This window comes from Apodemus sylvaticus, chromosome 9, assembly GCF_947179515.1.
Source record: "Apodemus sylvaticus chromosome 9, mApoSyl1.1, whole genome shotgun sequence".
Taxonomy (NCBI): domain Eukaryota; kingdom Metazoa; phylum Chordata; class Mammalia; order Rodentia; family Muridae; genus Apodemus; species Apodemus sylvaticus.
Window position 1 is genome coordinate 79,744,705 of NC_067480.1, and position 21,026 is coordinate 79,765,730.

Consider the following 21,026-nt stretch of genomic DNA (forward strand, 5'->3'; position numbering starts at 1 on the left):
TCAGAAATTCACCTGCCTCTGCCTCTCAGAGTGCTGGGATTACAAGTGTGCGCCACCACCGCCTGGCACCCATTGAGTGCTAATGTATATAATTTGTCCCTAGATGACCCAGGGGATGAAAATCACAGAAAGCAATAAGATGTGAACAAACCAACCCTTTTCCATGTCCCCAACCACACAAGTAAAGCACACGCACCTCCTTCTGTGTTGTAGCAATAGGCTGTGTAGTGTCCCGAGCCAAACCCTTTCCCGTGATGCATGACCACTGCGGAGAGATCATAGGCACAGGTCTCTTTGTCAAGAGAGGAGAGCGTGTCCCTGCAGCAGTAAGGCTCCATGGTTAATACCTGGTCGAAGGCGACATGGACCCCAATCTTCTCACGATGGTTACGGCCAGACCACCTGTAACGTGCAAAGGAACTTGTTACTAGTGAAGACTGGTAACAGCTAAACAGGGAGGAGAGAAATCAACTTTTGTTTTTGCTTCTGCCCCCTACTAATCAAATTCCATGTGGCTATCTGCTGTGATGGCTCCATGGAGCATCCGAGCCTGCAAATTCCGGAAGCAGCAGTCTCGAGCCTGGCGGTGGTGGCGCAGGCCTCCAATCCCAGCACTCAGGAGGCAGAGGCAGGCGCATCTCTTGAGTTTGAAGACAGCAGGTTCGATAGAGCCAACTCCAGGACAGTCAAGGCATCCCCTACTATTCAGGGCTTCCCTGAAGCACTGCACAGACCACAAGAGGGCCCTGGGCTGTCAGCTGGGCCAGAGTCAGAGAAACCCTGTCTTGAACCACCACCACCCCCAAAAAGTCAAAGAAAAAAATTCAGTAGACTCTAGTCTATACAGTCTACTGCCTGCCCCTTTCACTGGTGATTTTATACTGCGTCCTCAGGGTGAATTTGCATATCCAAACAAGGTGAGGAGGGTACTGTCAGAGAGTAGGTGCAGGCTAGAGGAGCCGCAGCCAGAGAGCTGAAGCCCGGGCTGCTGCTCTAACATCAACTTGTCAACTGGACAAGAGTGGCTCTCCGTGGTAAGTGCAAGGCCCCACACGAACAGGTTTCTTTCCCATGTCAAAAACAGAGAGCTGACTTCCCCAGCCTTTGAAGCAGCTATCCCAAAGCTCACCTGAATCTTTTAAGGTGTAGCCGGAGGACCTGAGGTAGTCTGTAGATCATTAACTGCTTTCTAGCTTCACTCAGAACAAGGGGTTTGGGGTTGGACTTTCGTCGTTTGCCTACACGGTTTGGAAAGGTATAAGACATAGGCAGTGAGGAGCATCATCCATCAGAACTCGGACCTGGGTTTCATATAAGGTGCTAACATAATGTATCTTAAACATGTCTGCGTCTCCCAGCCTCACAGCCTGAATGCAGTGCCTCTGGAGCTGTGGCTAAGAGAAGGGAGTGATGGGACCCTGAGGAAACTCCGAGAAAGGAGCCTGCAATTCCTTGATGACCATGAGGCCACATGCTAGGCTTGGGGTATCCTCCAGACTTCTTTATATGTCACTGTCATTGGGTTCTGACCAGCAGCTAACCCGGATTCTCATACATCTTCTTTCGAATTTTTGCCACCAGTAACTTCCAGAAGTTGTGTGACTTCAGGATGGTCCATTCTAGGCACCACGGCTTTTTAATAGAATATAGAAGGGTCTGCTACCACAGTGTGCACACCGCACTGAACACGCCTGAATCTTTATGGAGGCTGGAGGACCCGAGGTAGTCTGTAGATAATTAACAGCTTTCTAGCTTCACTCCAAACAAGGGGCTTTGGTTGGGTTTTCATGGTTTGCCTTATGTTTCATTGTTTGGAAATATAAGACATAGAAAGTGAGCATAGTTCTATGCTTTTACATTCCTATCATTTATATTATTATGAACTGTAAGTCTAAAAGGGTTTTTCTTTACACAAGTTAGTCCTAGTCACACTTCCTGCTTATAACTATCTGTATATTCAATGAATAAGTTATTCAAAACTCTGAGGCTCAGCTCCCTTAGTAGGAGATATATTTTCATTTTGAATGTTACATATTTTTGAGGCTTAGGGAAAAGATAATAAATTATGATTAATAAAGCACAGAATATGAGAGCAAATTTTTTCCAACATGTTTTACTTACAGTATACACATAAATTTAAGTATGAACTCTAGCAGTAGTGATGGCGTGGAAGAGGGAAGAGGAATTGCTACCCAGGACTGGCCTATGGCCATGCTGCATTTCCTCGTTGCTGACTGGTGTGGGAGGGCGTGGCCCACGGTGGGCCGCACTACCCATGGCAACTAGGCCTAGGTGGGACAGAGAGGGGCGATGTGAGCCTGGGAGCAAGCCGATAAGTAGCTTTCCTCCATGCTTTCTGCTTTAAGCTTCTACCCTGAGTTCCTTCCCTGACCTCCCTTATGATGGACTGTATATCACCTATAAGCTTAAACCCTTGTCCCCCATGTTGCTTTTGGTCAGTATTTATCACAGCAACAGAGAGCAAACTAGGACAATAGTTCTGGGCTTTTATATCATGGTTTCTGAGATGTGCTTCTTTTTTTGGGGGGGGGGTGTTGTTTGGATGGGTTAGGTTTTGGTTTTTTGAGAAGGGTTTTTTTTTTTTTTTTGTATAGTCCTGGATGTCCTGGAGCTCACTCTGTAAACCAGTGACTTAGGATCTTCTTAGGTTTCTGCCTCCTAAGTACTGGGATTAAAGGTGTGTGCCACCACCACCTAGGCTAAACTGTATTTCTTATAGACATGGTGAGAAGGCAGCCAAATTCATCTAGTCCAAAAGAATAAATATGGACTCTAATTTTGATTCTAAACGACTGATTTGTAAGTGAAATGGACCCTTACATCCTGGGAAGATAGACAACTGGAACAGTTTTCTTCATCCCAGTTATAGGTGTGTGAGCGCCCCTCCGGATCCGACAGAGGTTACAACATTGGTGCTCCACCGTTTCTACACAGTTGCTCTGAGGGTTCTGAGATGAAGGCATGGCATCTGATTTCAAGTCCCGTCTGTAGCATGTGTGAAAACAGCACAGTGACTGAAGGACATGGACGGTTAGCTGTTCAGGGCTGACTGCATCAGAGTGCATGTGCTGCTGGAGAACCTTGACCAGACATGCAGTCATGACACTTGGGATATGCAAAGAAGCACTCAGAGAGGCTCTGCCCTGTTCTACTCCTGTTGATCAGACTTGAAAAGGTTCAGCATAGGAAGCTGCAATGACCACAATCCACAGCAGAGGGAGAATGTGAGCTAAGATGAAATGCAGACTGGCTTTTTTTCCCCAAATGAAATTCACCAAGAAACAGACATTCTAGCCTCAGTTGAGACTGACCGGCTTTGTCTCTGTTTAATTAAGGTAAGGTACAGAGAAGAAGCAGAGTGGAGATCCTTAACTTTGTAAGCCCCAAATCAGTGTAGCCCAGGCCCTTAAAGCATTTGTTCTGCATTAGCAGCAGCAGATAGGAACCCTGACTGACTGGCACACCCAGCTGCCAGGAAAGGATACCTTCTGGAAAACTAAGTGTTTCCTACCTATTCTGGAAGAGCTAAGAATGATACAAAGTTGTTAATGCCCTTTTGTTCCTTATATGTAGAAAGTTTTGGCCTAGTGTGGTGGCACACATCTTTGATCCCAGCACTGAGGAGGCAGAGGCAGGCAGATCTCTTAAGTATGAGGCCAACCTAGTCTACAGAGCAAGTTACAGGACAGCCAGGGAAGTGTGAGAGAGAGAGATCCTGTCTCAAAACAAACAAACAAGCAAACAAGAAACAAAAATAAAAACCACAAAAACCAAAACACCCCCCAAAAGAAAAAAAAAACAATGTATATTCCCAACTCGTATTATTTAGTATTAAACTGATTATCTAGGTCATTGCATAACTCATAACTTTGTATTTTTTGTTTCTAAATCTTTTTATGTCATAAAATCTGGACACCACGGTTGAAGATATTGCTCTGCATTCAGAGTACTGGCTGCTCCTGCAAGACAACCTAGGTTTGGTTCCTAAGGTCCACATGGCAGCTCACAGCTAGTTCTCAGACTCAAAGTCCTCTGACTTCTATTAACTGCAAGCATGAGCATGGTGCACAGACACACATACAGGCGCACACACAAAAATAAATAAATCTATCTTTAAATGCCATCAGCAGACATGGGCTCCCATCTTTGTTATACACTTCCATCTGTGCATGCTGGGCCAGCAGGAATACTGTGTATTAGTATGGTGACACAGAAGGGCCTGCACATGATGCCCACGTAATCACACAGAAAGAAACCCACTTTAAGTTAAATCAGGGACAGAGACACTTCTTTGTGATGCATGTCAAGACAAAAAGCAGAAAATACCTATGAGACTGGCATTCACTACGTGCCTGTGAGTCTGTTCTGTCAACCATATAGGTCCTGGGAATCAAACTGGGATTGTCAGGCTGGGTGGCAGTGCCTTTACCTCCTGAGCCATCCTGCTGGCCCCAGCTATTCTTCAGGAGCCATCCATGTTTGTTTTTGTTATTTAATTTTAGACAAGGTCTCTCTCTCACTGGTCTGCAACTTGCTAAGTAGGCTAGGCTGGTGACCAGCAAGCATCAGGATTCATATGTATGCACTTTTTCAGGTCTGGGATTGGAGGCACACACCACCACACCTGCCTCTTTCCCTGTGCTAGGGGCTCCACCTTAGTTCCCTTTTGCCTGCAAAGCAAACCCTTTACCAACTAAGAAGTCTCTCCAGCCCTATCATCCCATCTTTTAGTATGAGTTTTAACAGACTTTAGATCTGTGGACTCAGTATAAGAACCTACTTTCTCCTCCTACAGCATTCAGTGGGAATTTAGATCAAACAAGCACCATGAGACTTCGTTAGTGAGCCCAGGGCCCCTGTAGCATGAGGAAGCTAGGCACTAATGTTCTCACTGCCCCTGCTTTAGGAGCCACTTTCACATACTTCCCCGTGACAGGCCAGTCAGAAGGAGTCAAAGGAGGTACCTTTTTGTTTGGTTTCGTTTTGGTTTTTTAAGACAGGGTTTCTCTGTGCAGCCCTGGCTGTCCTGGAACTTGCTCTATAGACCAGACTGGCCTCGAACTCATAGAGACCTGTCTGCTTCTGCCCTCAAGTGCTATGATCAAAGACGTGCACCACCACCGCCTAGCAGAAAGCATCGTTTTTGGTACTCTAAGAGGTGTGTGCATGTAGGTGTGGGTGTGTAGGTATTCGTAGGTGTGTGCTACCATGTCAGGCAGTTATCTCCATCAACATTTTTGTGGGTTCGAAGGACTGAATTCAAGACACCAGGCTTGTGTGGCAAACACCTTTCCCACTGAGTCATCTCACTGGCCCAGGTCTGTTTTTAGTACTGTAAACTCTGTATTAGCTGCTTTAGAGGCTGTGAGGAAAAGATCTTTAAAAGGGTGGTTTAAAGTGCTTAGTGCTGTCAGTGCTACTGTTGACCGAGCTAGCATGTTCCCCCTGCAATCCCTGCCCTCCTCAGGCGGCACTCACTGTTACACTGGTCACACGCGTAGATTCTCCCCTCCAGGGCCTCTGTCTCGGTGAACTTGGCTAGCATCTCAGTGAGCAGGCACTCTGTCTGATTCAAAGGGACAAACCCCTTTTCTATGCAGTGGTATCGCTCAGGGAATTCCAGGGACAGATCCCAAAAGGGCTCAATGGTATTGGATTTATAATCGCATGATACACATGTGACCTAGAATGACAAGATTGGTTTGCAGATTATAATTTCCATGCTTTCCACATACAAGTTTGTTTGTTTTACAGAACACATATAAATTTACCAACCGCTTCTCCCAAAAAGCTTTTAAAAAACTCAAACTTAAAAAGCATTGGAGCAAATTCTGTGTGCTTTCATTTCTAACTATGCTCTAACTCACTCTAACTGAGGAACCACAGGGCGCCCTCTGCCTTCTCCCAATGAATGCTGCCTCAGTAGACATGGTAAGCTCCTCCTGAGGTATTGGAGGAATTGGGCTGAGAAAAAAAATAACAGGCCACTGTCTGCCTTGCTTGCTCTCAAATTCTTCCCTTTCCCTCAGTGCTTCCACACAGCAAGTTTACCTTCCCCTCCCCCTCTCCTTCCTTCTTCTCTCTTTCCCTATCTCTTCCTTCTTCCTTCCTCCCGCTCTCCTTTTCTCCCAGATAGTCTCACTATGTATTCCCTCCTGGCCTGGACTCATAACGGAGCCCAGCTGATCTTGACCTCTGCTCTCCTGCCTCAGCCTCTCAGGTGCTGGCATGGTGACAGAGACAGTGACCTGAGTCTGCAGAGCCTCCGGCAAGCTTAGAGCACCTCTCCCATGGCAATACTCCAGGGTGCCATTCACAGGCAGAATGAGAAGGGAGGGGCCTCAGTTTCCTTTTCTAGCCTACCCATCAGTCCTTTCAGAATCTCAGTAACTGACGTACACAACCTCTACAATTCATTGTAGAGCCTTTTCCTTCCTTAAATTGCCCACCGTTTTTTTTTTTTTTAAATAATTCTTTCTGTGCATATTTTTATAAGGCCTGGGAAGCGTTGCTTAGGTCTTGATCTGGCTAAAGATCCTGAAGATGAAAGGCAGTGGGGGATATGGAGTCTGTCATCTGCCACTTGAGAGGTGGAGGCAGGATGATCCTTGGCTGCACAGTTAACTCAAAGTATCCTGGGCTACTGGAGACCATATTTTGGGGATGGGAGAGCTATGGGCAGTAGGTCTGTCTGGGCCGTAGCTTAGGTCTTTGGCATACTCCTAACTACTCCTTGTAAGTAAAACAGAAGGCTTTTTCAAAGGACCTTGGAAACTGGGCTGATTAATGATCTGGACAGAGAACACCCAAGTTCACCAACATGGTCACCAGTATACAGAGTCTGGTACAAACAGTTGTCTTGAAACATTGCAGAGTCACAGAAAACACTGGCTATATATACTTAAGTAGCCCAGAGATCTGGAAGCCCAAACTTCCACCTTGCTTCGGGTAGGCACACACCTACCTGACTGAGCAGCTGCCCATGAAATATGGTGTTCACCACCTTTAAGACCTGTTTGGTGAGCTTCCTCTGGGAGAAGGGGATAAGGATCCGGCGTGTGGAGCCCTCACTCTCAAGTTCCTGCTGCACCTTGTGCAGGAGTTCGCAGAGAAATTCCTGTGCATCCTGCTGGTCGTAGCCACGGAAGGCGGGAATCAGGCTCCACACGGAGTGAAGCATAGCAAAGGGCGACACCAGTGCCCACTTCCCAGACCACATGACTCGGAAGAGGGTATGCAGTTCGTGGCAGAGGGAAATGTGCTTTGAGCTGGGTTCCTTGTTCTGGATGAGTTCCAGGCTCCTGCTGATGGTGGCTCCGCTGCTCCAGCAGAGGCCCTGAGGTTCGCAGCCCTGGGCCCGGTCACTCCTTACTGACAACTCAGCGGCAGAGCTACTAGGTGGCCTGCCAGAGAGCTGAGCCTTGCCGTTGGTTGCTTGGGGAAACAGGTGCTCGGAGGTGGAAGGGTCGAGGTTCAGGAAGCATTCCCGAAACTTCTGGAGGTGGCTGAGCACCTGGAGGATGGAGTTCATGTAGCAGGTGTTACCCAGGTTGCGCAGGCCGGTGACACCTGGGGCCACCGCCGGCTGGCGGCGCGGCTTCAGAGCAGCCGCGGACGTGCGCCGGGAGGTAGCGAGGGTGGCAGGGCGCACGGCCACGGGCCCGGGGGCGTGCAGGAGCAGGCGCGCACTCTTCCGCGGCGGTGCGCTGGCCAGCTCCTCCAGCAGCCGCCGCTTGACCTCGCGCCGCCGCTGCCGCGCCGCCTCCTTCTTGCGTTCCAGAGCCTCCTCCCGCCGCCGCTGCTCCAGCTGCGCCTGGCCGCGGGAGCTCTTCTCGAACCAGAGCCGCAGCGTCTTGGCCAGCAGGCGCTGGCGCCGGTACCACAGAGCCGTGAGCATCTGTGGCTGTCCCTGAGGAGTCCGCTGAAGCGGGACAACGTCCTCGCCTGCAGCTGTGGACCGCAGCGTCCGCCCACGCCTCGCGGGCAGGTCCTGCTTCTGGCCTCGAACCGCCAGGAGGGAGCTTCTCAGCAACTTCAGGTCCCCCTCGGGGTTGTCATTGAGCACGTAATCCTTGCACAGGTAGCAGAACACGTAAAGATCCCGGACCTCCATGGCCAGCGGGTGCCCCGTCTCTTCAAAGTGTTTTAGTGCATGGTCTTCAATGTAGCGGCCACAGGCCACGTGGGAGCACTTGAGGCAGGCCCACGCAGACTCGGTGGTGGCGCACTCCAGACAGCACCACTTCTGGGGGTTCAGGATGGAGTGGTCCTGGGCGAGCCGTAACCGCCCTACATGTTTGCATCTATCCATGTTTTAGCGCAGTCGCCACTTTCTTAATCTGGTACCACGGAGCCCCCAAAAAGAAGACAAAAAAGCAGAATTTAAGGAAAATATTTTCCTAGGAAAAAAAAGGTTGTAACTGGTATTTCTGTGGAAGACTTATTAGTTTTTAATTTAATTTCAAAGCTAAAACTGGTATTTCAAGTATCACAAAGAAAGAGACAAGAGTCAAAATAAAATCTTAGGTCAAGTTCATTGTATTTCAAAGCAAAGGTATAGAATGAGGGAAAGATAAGAAAAAGACAAACGACACCTAAGGAGGCCTCAGTTTAAGGAACATTTTATAAGCTAGCCTTTCTGAAGAGGGCACACGTGTGACCATAGAGGCTAGAAGAAGCCAGATTCCCTGAGCTGGACTTTCAGGAAGCTGTGAACCCTGATGTGGGTTCTGGGAACCAACAGAGTCAGCCATCTGAAAGAGCAGGAAGCACTCACAGCTACTAAGCTGTATCTCCACCCTTAGTTATAATCAGCCTTCCTCTCTAATTCTTTCTCACTTTCCATTTCTGTAAGCAACAGATTCAGGTTTGTAGCTAAGCCTGATGACCTGAGTTCAATCCCCAGATCTCACTAGGTCATATGAGAGAACATGCACACCCCAGCCTGGTGCACTTAAAAATGAATAGTATAATTTGAAGGGTTTTTTTTCCTAATGTTGGCTTTATCTTAATGTCCTGATTAATGGGAGAAATAAAACACTTCACACACACACACACACAAATCTCCAATCACTAAAAGGAAGGAATCTATACTACTCAATCAAGGTAAGTCTCCCAGGATCTAGCTTCAACTGTATTATTTTTCTTTTCTTTTTTTTTTTTTTTGGATTTGGTTTTTTCGAGACAGGGTTTCTCTGTATAGCCCTGGCTGTCCTGGAACTCACTCGGTAGACCAGGCTGGCCTCGAACTCAGAAATCCACCGGCCTCTGCCTCCCAGAGTGATGGGATTACAGGCCTGCACCACCACCGCCCGGCTTGTATTATTTTTCTAATCATCACTCATGCTCATAGTTTGCTACTGATTTATTGCTATGCTCCCTCTATGTCATTTCTCTAGATGGGGTTATTCATGACTAGATATACTCTTCTTAGAGAGGAGTTCATGTGTTTTATTTCTGTTTTACTTCCTCACAAGGCCAGAACCTGAGTGTTCAACTACAGGTCAGACACTATCATCGAGCACCTCTCCTGGGGCTGGGGTTATAGCTCTGTCAGAGTATGTGCTTGATTGTCAACATTTGGGGCAGATTACTCTCCCTGTTTGAAACAGACCTGAAATACACACTTTTGCTCACTTAGGGCACAGCCAAATCACAATACACAGAAGTGAGAACCAAAAAGACCAAAAGGAAAGGCTCCTCAGCACAGTGGCAGCGTGAGCTGGGTATCTAGGACGCCCTCAGATCAATCACCAGGACACAATCAGCCATGAAGAAATGAACGGGGAAACAGACTAAGGCAGGAAATGGGTACATTTCTGTTTTATAAACCCCTCCCACCCCCAAGCCCAGACCTCTTTAGGCTCCACCCACTTCCTTGATACTTTATATGTGAGGGGTAAGAATCTGAAAAGGGTCCACATATCCATTTTAAACAAACCCCAGAGATGGGTCTCTCACATAAAACTCTATAAAGCTGCATTAATCCAACAAATTAGGGATGAAGGACTCAGAAATCAAATAAAAAGAATTCTACTTTCCAAATCCTTTCCCACTTCTCCAAAGACAGGGTCTTATTTTGTAGCCCTGGTTAGCCTGGAATTTTTAAAAAATATTCATTTATTTTATTTATATGAGTACACTGTAGCTGTCCAGAAACACCAGAAGAAAGCATCATATCCCATCACAGATGATTGTGAGACACCATGGGGTTGCTGGGAATTGAACTTAGGACCTCTGGAAGAGCAGTCAGTGTTCTTTAGCACTGAGTCATCTCTCTAGCCCTGAATTTTCAATGTAGAGCAGGTTGGCCTCAAACTCATATTGACCCACGTATGCCTTTTTTTTGTTTGTTTGTTTTTGCTCTTTTCGAGACAGGGTTTCTCTGTATAGCCCTGGCTGTCCTGGAACTCACTCTGTAGACCAGGCTGGCCTCGAACTCAGAATTCCACCTGCCTCTGCCTCCCAGAGTGCTAGGATTACAGGCGTGTGCCACCTCTGCCCGGCACCTCTGCCTTCTGTCTGAGTGCTGAGATTAAAGCTGTGCTCCACCTTAACTGACTCTTTTCCAAATTCTTCCACTCAGACCAACACTGCCTGAAATGATAGACTATTTTCTCTTGTTTTCCAAGAGAGAATGTGGTTACTGTAGTAACTAGTCACATGATTACCAAGTACTTGAAAGGGATTAATGGGATTGCAGGACTGAATGGCTTTCTAAAAATTTTTATTTATTTATCTTATGTATATGAGTATACTGTTGTTGCTCTCTGAAACATCAGAATAGGGCACTGGCTCCCATTACAAATGGTTGTGAGCCACCATGTAGTTGCTGGGAATTGAACTCAGGACCTTTGGAAGAGTAGTCAGTGCTCCTGACTGCTGAGCCATCTCTCCAGCCCAATTTTTATTCTTTTTTTTTTTTTTAAGATTTATTGATTTATTTTATGTATGTGCATACAGTGTCGCTCTCATCAGACACCCCAGAAGAAGACATCAGATTCCATCAGATGGTTGTGAGCCACCATGTGGTTGCTGGGATTTGAACTCAGGACCTTCAGAAGAGCATTCAGTGCTCTTAACCCCTGAGCCATCTCTCCAGCCCCCAATATTTTATTCTTAAGGCATAGGAGAAAATATAATTTATGATCAATATGTAATTAAGGTATTTATTCTGGGTATGGTAGTGTATACTTTTGATCCCAGTATTCAGACAGATCTCTGGATTTTTTGAGGCCAGCTTGGTCTGCATAAGACAGCCAAGGCTCCATAGAGAGATATTTTTCAAAACAAAACAAAACAAAAAAAACACCAAAACAACAACAAACCACCCCACAAAAAATAAAGTAAAAGGTTTCACCTGGACATGGTGGCTCACACCTCTAACCTCGGCACTAAGGAGGCTAAGGCAGGAGAATTGCAGCAAATTGAAGGCCAACCTGGGCTACACAGTGAGTTATAGGCCAACCTTTGTTGACAGAACAAAGAAAGATCCAGGCAGGCAGGCAGGCAGGCAATGCAAGACTATAATTACAATGCATCCAGCCTTCTGAACTTTTATATTTATGGTTAAAAGTAGGCCGACGCTGAGAAGAGTGGATATAGCTAAGGTCGGAAGCCCTTGGCTAAGGACAATGTGTATGTGCTGGAAAAGGAAGGGTGGAGGCCGCTGGCTTCTCCTGGCCTTTATTCCCACTCTTTATGAACCAGGAATGGGCAGAGAGCAAGCTAGGGATGCTCATAGTCAGCACAGCCTGGGGATGCTGGAGGGGCTGGACTATTTAAGAGTGACCCAGAAGCTCTCATTAAAAGTGTACTTTGATGCTCGGACCTGAGAGATTAGAAAAACCCATGTCAGTCCCAGTTAGTGTCTTCTCTCCTTTCTCCCCCCACCCCGCCTCCCTAGCCTTGTGCCTGTGGATCAAATGTAAGTTCTAGTCACTGTTCCAATGCCAGGCCTGCCCGCCTGCTGCCATGCTCCCCTCCATGTGGCATTTAGAAGTCTCTGGAACTGTGAGGCAGCCCCAGGAAACTCTCTCTTCTCTAAGTTGCATGGTCATGGTGTTCTGTCTCAGTAGTAGGAAAGCAACTTAGTGTGATCCTGTCTCTATATAAAAGGTAAGAGAGGGCTGAGGACATTGGTCAATGTTAGAGTGCCTGCTGAGCATGGTTAGGCCCCAGGTTCAATTCCTAGAACTGCAAGAAAAATAATCCTGACCTCTGCAGAGAAGTGGCAGCTGAGAGTCAGAAACCAGGTTGCAATGTAAGAACTACGCATGTAAGCCAGATTCATATTTAGTAGTTTAGTTTGCTGGGTCATGTCTGGAGGTCAGGGGACTTCTGGAAATTGGTTTCTCTTCTTCTACTATGGGTTCTGGGGACAGGACTCAGGTGGTCAAGTCTCATGGCAAAAACCTTTATCTGTTAAGGCATCCCAGCGGCTCAAGGTTCTAGGGATTTTGGGGATGGTTTGCAGGAAGTGCATAGTATATGTATGATGTGCACCTATTTATATATGTGCATGTTCATGTATGAGTTCAACACATGTGTGCCACCGTGGAGACCAAGAACAGCTTTGGTGCCAGCGTCACCTTTCACTTTGTTGGAGACAGAATCTCTTTGTTGCCCATCACTGCATGTGCCAGGCTAGCTGGCTGCAGTTTCTGGGCATTCTCCTGCCTCTGCCTCCCATCCTGTCTTAGGAATTCAATATTTAGATATGTGCCATCACGTGGATTCTGGAAACTCAAACTCCTATTTCCCCAAATCTTACCTTCTGAGCCATGTATTCACCCCCAAGATGTAATTTTAAAATTATATTTATTTACTCAGCTTACGGGAATCTGTGTGTGCCTGAGTGTGTGTGGCAAAGGACAATGTGTAAAAGCAGTCTGTCTCCTTTCAGCATCTGAGTCCCTCATATCTAACTTAGATGATTGATCAGGCTTGGTGACAACTGTCTTTTCCCATCAAGCCATGTGTCACAGGTACCTTGAGGGTATAGGTAGATGGCTCAGTCAGTAATGTGCTTGTCATGTGAGCATGAGGACCTGAGCTCAGATCTCCAACATCCATGTAAAGGCCGAGTACTGTGATGCATGCTGGTACATCCAGTCAGAGGCCAACTGCTGAAGCTGAGCAGTGAGCTCCAGACTCATTGACAGATCCTGACTCAGAAAATAAGGTGGAGGGGCTGAAAAGATGATTCAGGGGTTGGGAGCACTAGTTGTTCAAGAATATGCAGGTTGGATTCCCAGCATCTATATAGTAGTCCACAACAGTCTATGTAACGCCATCTCCTGGTGACCCAGGCCCTCTTCTGGCCTCCAAGGCCCTAGTACACACATTGTGCAAAGACACAGATGCAAGCAAAACACCTATACACATAAAATAACAATAAGTCTAAAACACAGTTTTAGAAAGCCTCATTGAGCCTACTGAGTGTCTGCAATAGAGAGTGGAGTGGCAGCACTACCTTGGCAGCAGTTAGCTACCAAAAGTATTTTGTTTTGAGACAGGGTCTCTTGATGTAGCATAGGCTGGCCTTGAACTTGCCGTAATCCTCCATCTTTCCCCAAGTAGTGAAATTACAGGCACGGACTACTGCTCTTGGCCCAATTGTATTATTTCAGACAAAATTCATTCAAGCTTGAAACTGAAGATCCAACAATTCCTATCCTGGGTGCAGTCCAGGCAGTGAAACTTGGAGTCTCCTTCCTAATGTCTCTGCATGGCTGAAGATGGCCTTCCACACACACGGCCATTTGTGTAGACACATTTGTGGAAATGTGTATTTCCACACACATTCATACATTAAGAACTGCTGGCAAAAAAAGGGGGGGCACAATTTCTGTGAACAAACACTATGCCTTGTATCTGACTAGTTTCCAAAGTTATTCTCTGGAATGGATGCCAGTATCCATTACTGCAGGGTCAGCTCTAAGGCATGGGGATGCTGAGGCCTGTGCACACGGGCTACCCTCAACATGCCTAACATGCTGAATTTTGCATGAATCAGTCACAGATCTTAAACATTTGATTTCAAGAGTAACAATGACAAATTTACAAAAAGAGGCAGTCAGCAAGCAGGACAATCTGTTAAATGTACACTAAAGGAGAAATGTGACAGAGACTCTTTATTAGGGAATCGGCCAGGGCAGCTATAGGTCAGGACTGCAGATGTAGGTCAGGTGGCACGGTGCTCACATTTCATATCTGAAGCCCTGGGTTCTATCCCAGCACTTGGGAGGTAGAAGCTTCAGAGTCAGGGAGTCAAGGCTATGCTTGGCTACAAAGTAAGCTAAGGCCAGCCTGGCTGCCTGAGACCATCTAAAAAGCTAAACAAAAGCAACAATAAGATTTTATAAATCAGTCATTATGGAATCCACTACTTGTTTTTAAAAATGTAGAGAGGTGGCGGCTACATGTGTAATTAAAAAAAACACAGTTCATAGCTGGATGTGGTGGCACACGCCTTCAGTCTAAGCACTCAGAGGCAGAGGCAGGCAGATCTCCATGAGTTTGAAGCCAGCCAGGGCTATACATGGAAACTAAGTCTCAAAAAACAAACAGTATGTGAAAAAAAGCAGAGGGGAAAATATTGTGTAACTGGTCCTGAGTGCCCTTCTGCCTGATGCACCCAGAGAATGAGAAGGACCTAGGCACACCCTGTTGTCCTTTGGGGATGCGAGTAGGAATAGATAGAAGACTGAACCTTCTGAGGGAGAAAAACTGTTTTATTTTCAAAAGGAGGAGGTAGCATTGAGACTTGGTATTTCAATGGTCTTAACTCAGGTATGAGCGGAAGGAGATATGGTTTAGTGGTTAAGAGCACTAGCTGCTCTTACAGAGGACCTAAGTTCAGTTCTCAGCATCCATGTCAGATGGCTCACAACAGCCTTAACTCTAGCTGCAGGGGACCTCCTCTGGATCAAAATATACACTGCATTGGCTGGGTTTGTATATCAACTTGATACAAACTAGAATCATCACAGAGGAAGGAGCCTCAGTTGAGGAAATGTCTCCCTGACATCCAGCTATTAGTTTCTCAGTGAGTGATCAAGGTGGCAGGCATGGTTGGGCAGCCCCGTGGTGGGTGGTGCTATCCCTGGGCTGATGGTCCTGGGTTCTATAAGGCAGGCTGAGCAAACCATGGGAAGCAAGCCAGTAAGCAGCACTCCTCCACAGCCTCTGTGTCAGCTCCTGCTTCCAGGATCCAGCCCTCTTTTAAATTCCTGTTCTGACTTCCTTCAATGATTAACATTGTTTTGGAAGTATAAGCCAGATAAACCCTTTCCTCCCTAATTTGCAGTGTGGCCATGGTGTTTTGTGGCAGCAATAGAAATCTTAACTAAGACAGACAGATAGGCCAACAACCAACACTCATGCACATAAACACAAGTGAACATTCAGGCATTAGCCAGGTGACCAGTGTTAAACACACATCAATATAGTTTACCATACTTTCAGTAGGAAACAAAGCATCAAGACAGGCAGTCTATATAGTACCAAAGAAATTCTATTTTCACAAATTAGTCATTCAGCAAGAGGCCTCTCTTCATTCCAACTCTCTGAGCTCTGAGTAGCAAAGTGCAGCCCTCTCCAGCTTTCTGCAGAGTTGCAAAACAACCACACCTCCATCACCTAAGTGTCAGTCATCTGACATTTCATATCAGCCACGGCAACATGGTAATTTCTCTTCTTCCCAGGGGTCAGTCCCAAAAGTCCGTCATAGAAATGGATTTCTGAAGAGACTGTTTTTCCCCCAATTCTAATGAGATCTTCCTTTCTCTAGAGGGACAGCTTCTAACAATATTCTAGCTTAGAGGTCAGCATATTTTCTCTTTATACCCAACTAACCTGTCTGAAGGAGGGAGGGAAGGGGGTTTAAGAGGGAGAGTTGACTGAGGAAGGAATTATTCACACACTCTTATACTTCCTAAGTCTCTGAATCTAAACAAGATCCTAGTAGACCTGGCTAATGGTGGCTTTGTCTGAGACAGGCTTTACCCTGGTGCTTCTACAGAGCCTAGAGTCCTCTAAGAACCAAGAAACAGGTCCTGATTTTACCCAGAGCGCTTTATTTAACAAGTTATTCATACTGAGACCTTAAGCAATTAAAGAATATGTTAAAATCAGAAACATGAAACTGTGCTATCTTTTCAAAATAAATGTAAAGGTTTTATCCTATGCTCTCCACTTTTCTACTGTCTTTCAAAGTTATTTAATAGTAACACAGAGTAAGGATAGTAAGGATCCAATTAAGATGATAAAAGCAAACTGTACAGTTCTGAAGTAAAGAGGCCAAGTTAGCCTCAGCTCAATCTTCAGCCAGGGATGCACACGGAGGGACGCCCTGCAGACTGTGCTGTGTGGCAGGAATATAAAGGGCCTTCTTTCAATAAGGCATAGAAGGGCGTCAAAGACATGAACTGTGGGTGAACTCTCTCTCCTCCCCGTGTAAGGACAGAGCACAAGCCCAGTGAGCAGGCCCACGAAGTAAAGACTGGCCTGGCTCTCACACAAAGGCCAACACACCAGGCAGGGAGGGTTCTTATAGTTCAAGTCCCATGAGCTCAGCACTGCTGCTCCCATTTCCAAAAACAAACAAAACAAAAATAAAAACCAACCTCCCACCTAAAGCAAAGTGGCTTTCATGCCATGCCGGCCAGCCCCACCGTTAAGACTACACCAAGGCAAGCATAACTTTATCGGGGGAAAGCAACCAAGCCAAGCAGCTGCTAATAACTTAGTGCAGGTTCACTTAGCACAGCAGGAATCCGAAAGTGGAATGGGGGGGGGGGCGGCAGGATACTGCAGGAGCAAATGCAGGCGGAAAGAAAAGATAGAAGCATGAGTTATGGCCCCAGACCTCCCACAAGGAAGGACAGCCTAGCTCTGCGATGACTGACACATCAGTCATGAACAGTAAGACATGAGAATGTAAAACATGAGCCTTGCTGATTTCATTTCCCCACATCCCTACTGTGTCACCTGTATAGTGTGGTCAAAGTATAAAATCAATGAGGCATGCTTATAGCAAAGACCAAATAATAAGACAAGGTATTTCATTCACTTGTGGCTTCATCTTATTATTTGTTAACACAGAACTGTCTGGTCTAGCCCCCAAACCCCAGGCTCCAGCGATCCTCTTGTCTCAGTCTTCTAAGCATGTAGACTACAGGTACGCAACACTAAGCCTAGTTAAATAAGGAATGAAACAGCTATGAAAAGCAGTAATTATTCTAAAAGTAAACTTTTTATGTATGAACCACATGTTGTCCAAATCTGTTGATCCTATAATTTATTTTATTTCTGACAGGGTTTTTCTGTGTAACAGAGCCCTGGCTGTCCTGGACTCACTTCATAGACCAGGTTACCCTGGAACTCAGAGATACTCCTGACTCTGCTCCCAAGTACTGGGATTAAAGGTATGTGCAACCACGCCCCACTATGATTTTATTTTTATTTTACTTACTTTAGTTACTATTAATCTGCACATGCATTGAGCCAGGGTGGTGGTTTAATCCCAGCACTTGGGATGCAGAGGCAGGCGGATTTCTGAGTTCAAGGCCAGCCTGGTCTACAGAGTGAGTTCCTGGACAGCCAATGCTATACAGAGAAACCCTGTTTTGAAAAAACCAAATCCAAAAATAAATAAATAAATAAATAAATAAATAAATAAAATCTGCACATGCATGATGTGTAGTGCCAGGAACTAATTCAGGTCAGCAGGCTGTGCAGTGAATACTTTCACACTCAGCCCTTACTCCACTGTTCTTATTCTCACCTTCCTTATTATTTTCCATGGTACTGTGGATCAAAGACAGGCCTTTGCACATTCTAACCAACTCTCTACCAGCAGCTATACTCCCAGGGCCTGCTTATTATCTTTAAAGTAATGGTTGCTAGCAGTCCACACCCAAACACAAATAGCTTGTTTGAACCAACAAACTACCAACATATATATCCTTCACTCATGTATCGTTTGAAGAATTAACTACAGCTAATAAGAACTAGATTGCTTTGAAGGAAATACAGATTAGAAACATCCTATTTAATACTGGCAGATTAAAACAATAGCTATTAATTTATATTCCAGGAGGACTAAACCCAGGATTGTCCCAGACCTGATCGGGGCTTACATACAAAGGTAGGGGTGGGACCAGTTAATTAAGTGCTAGGTACTTTTCCTGTGGCTGTGATAAAACACCCAGCAAAAGCAAGCTAAGGATTGTGTTGTTTTGCTTTGGCTCACAGTTCCTTCCCAGGGGCAGGGAAGTCAGGGCAGCAGGAACTGGAAGCAGCTGGCCACACTGCATCCAGTCAGGAAGACAAGAGACTAATGCCTCGATTTATTTCACTCTATACTCTTCCCTTCTGTACAGTCCAGAATCCCAGCCTAGGAATGCTGGCGCCCCTGATCAGGATAATCCCTCACAGGCGTGTCCAGAGGTTTCTGTCCCAGGTAATTTTACATCTCTCATTAAGGTGACAACTGAGATTAACCATCACAATACCATTGATCATATTCAAGATTTAAGGAAGCAGGCATGGTGGTCCACACCTTTAATCCCAGCATTTGGGATGCTGAAGCAGTGGATCTTTATGACCTTGAGGTGGGCTTGGTCTAGATAGTGAGTTTCCAGGACAGGGAGGGAAGAGAGACTCTGTTGGAGTATTTATGTAGCAGGTACAAGGGATTCAAAACATTGGTGTGTACACCCACATGCACACACAAAGAATGAGCACTTTATGTTTACATATTACAATAACATATTTCCAGAATAACAGCTTAAGGTTTGTTGCAGAATATTTGACCATATTGTGAATCCTGAGATTGTGTTATTTACTGAAAAAAACAAACCTGTTTCTAGTTGTGGAGTGGCTCAGTCCTTAGCACTTACCTTTAATCCCAAACAATGATGGTAAAGTTAGTTTGTAGAAGGAAGCACCCATGTTTGAAAGTGATGTCTGACTGAGTGACAGACAAAGTGACGAATCAGAAAAAGATTTGACAGACCAGGATATGCCCAACTCTCATGAGAAGAGAGATGAAAGGGAAGCTACTTACAAGAGCAGTGCAGAGAGAGGAAGGAGGCCAGTTTTTACTGGGGCAGTTTGTACAGAGACAAGCAGCAGAGCCGAGAACAAGCTAGACACAGGTGAAGACAGAACGAGCCAGAGAAGGAACCAGAAGATTAGAACAGCGGTACTGATTCAGACATCTTGAAGTTACTGACTCAGACATCTTGGAGAAGAATTTGAGCCAGAACACTTGAGTTGGACCAGCCAACAGAGTTCAGAAGTAACAGGAAAGGGTGAGCGTATTCAGCAGCAAGTCTCAGAGGCTGAAAACATTCTAGGCCTTGATTAGATTGTACAGAGGGTAGAAACTTCCAGGACTAGGCCTACTTTAGTAGACAGAAGCAATAAGTTTCAGAGATGACAATTTTATCAGATGAATAAAAGGTATATTATAAAGCTTAAACACCTAAGAATGAAGAAAGTTATGATTTAGACACACACACACACATATATTTTTTTGGTTTTTCAAGCAATTTTTTAAAATACTTCTGTTTTGAAATTTTTATTATTTTTATTTATATCTTCATGTTATGTGTCTGTGTCTCTGCCATGTATGTGTGGGTGCCCAGAAGAGGGTGAGGACTCTCTGTAAATGAAATTACAGGCAGTTGTGAGCACCCCTCAATGTGGGTGACAGGAACTGAACTTGGTCCTCTGGAATAGAAAGTGCTCTTAACTACTGAGACATCTTCCCCAGTCTCGTTCAAGAATTTTAAAGCAAGAGTCTCAGAAATATATTTGTAGCAGTGTCTACACTAGTAGTATGTATTACTTTACTGCCAAGAAGTAAAAGCCACCAAAATACCATACATGAATTATATACAATGAAATATTTATTATTCAACCTTAAAAGAAAGGACTCTGAGCTAGGTAGTGGTGCACGCCTTTAATCCCAGCACAGGCAAAGGCAGACTATCTCTGAGTTGGAGAGCAGCTCTCTGAAGAGAACAAAATGTTTTAACAATACAAATAAGACCTGTGACCAGGCCGGGCAGTGGTGGCGCACACCTTTGATCCCAGCACGTGGGAGGCAGAAGCAGGCAGATTTGGTGAGTTCGAGGCCACCCTGGTCTACAGAGTGAGTTCCAGGACAGCCAGGGCTACACAGAGAAACCCTGTCTTGAAAAACTGAAAAAAAGAAAAAATGAAAGAAAAAAAAAAAGACCTGTGACTAGAGCTGGAGGGGATACCTCAGTCAGCAAGCACAAAGATGCAAGTTTGATTCCCAGATGCACTTGTAATCCCAGGGCTTCAGAGGAAGAGCCGAGAGGACCCCTAGGGCTTGCAGTCAGCTAACCTGCTCAGTGAGCTCCATGCTGGGAGACACTGTCTGGGCAGCCAGAACAAAAAAAAAAAAGTTTTTTTTTTTTAAAGATTTATTTATGTATGAGTACATCACTGCTTTCTTCAGACACACCAGAAGAGGGCATCAGATCTCATTATGGATGGTTGTGAGCCACCATGTGGTTGCTGGGAATTGAAACAAAAGCCCCTGAGACAATCCGGCAGACATACTACTTGTTATCACTTTGACAGGGAAGTGACTGCAGGAATAGAGAACCACTATTATCTGGTTTTGGGTGTGGATAAACAGGTTATTATTATAGCTCATGTCTTTATTATGTTAAATATACAGTTGCTTCTTGACTCAGATAAATAAATAACAAACCAGGCTGAGGGGTAAAGGCTTGCTGACAAACTCAAACACCTGAGTTCAACCCCTCCTGGCTGAGTCACAAGGCAGGAGGAAGACCTCAACTCCTGCTGTTGCCCTCTGACCTCCTCATCAATCTGTACACGTACACACCCACAAATAATAAAACAAATGCTAAAAAAAAAAAAAAAAAAAAAACAAAGCTGGGCATGGTGACTCATACTTTTAATTCCAACACTCAGGTCAGGAGGCAGATTTCCGGGCT

The 21,026-nt window shown here is 45.5% G+C and overlaps 1 protein-coding gene across 8 annotated transcripts in view; it reads right to left on the reverse strand.

Annotated features, from left to right (window-relative positions):
* Positions 1-21,026, reverse strand: part of Usp49 (ubiquitin specific peptidase 49) — a 68,621-nt gene that overhangs the window by 5,001 nt on the left and 42,594 nt on the right. For all 8 annotated transcript variants that reach the window (XM_052192036.1, XM_052192038.1, XM_052192040.1 and 5 more), the window contains exons 3-6: positions 6,986-8,360; positions 5,500-5,704; positions 1,130-1,238; positions 197-402 (exon numbers count right to left, since the gene is read on the reverse strand). In XM_052192036.1, coding sequence (XP_052047996.1) covers positions 197-402; positions 1,130-1,238; positions 5,500-5,704; positions 6,986-8,332 — 1,867 coding nt within the window. In that variant the 5' untranslated portion in view covers positions 8,333-8,360. The remainder of the gene's footprint in view (positions 1-196; positions 403-1,129; positions 1,239-5,499; positions 5,705-6,985; positions 8,361-21,026) is intronic.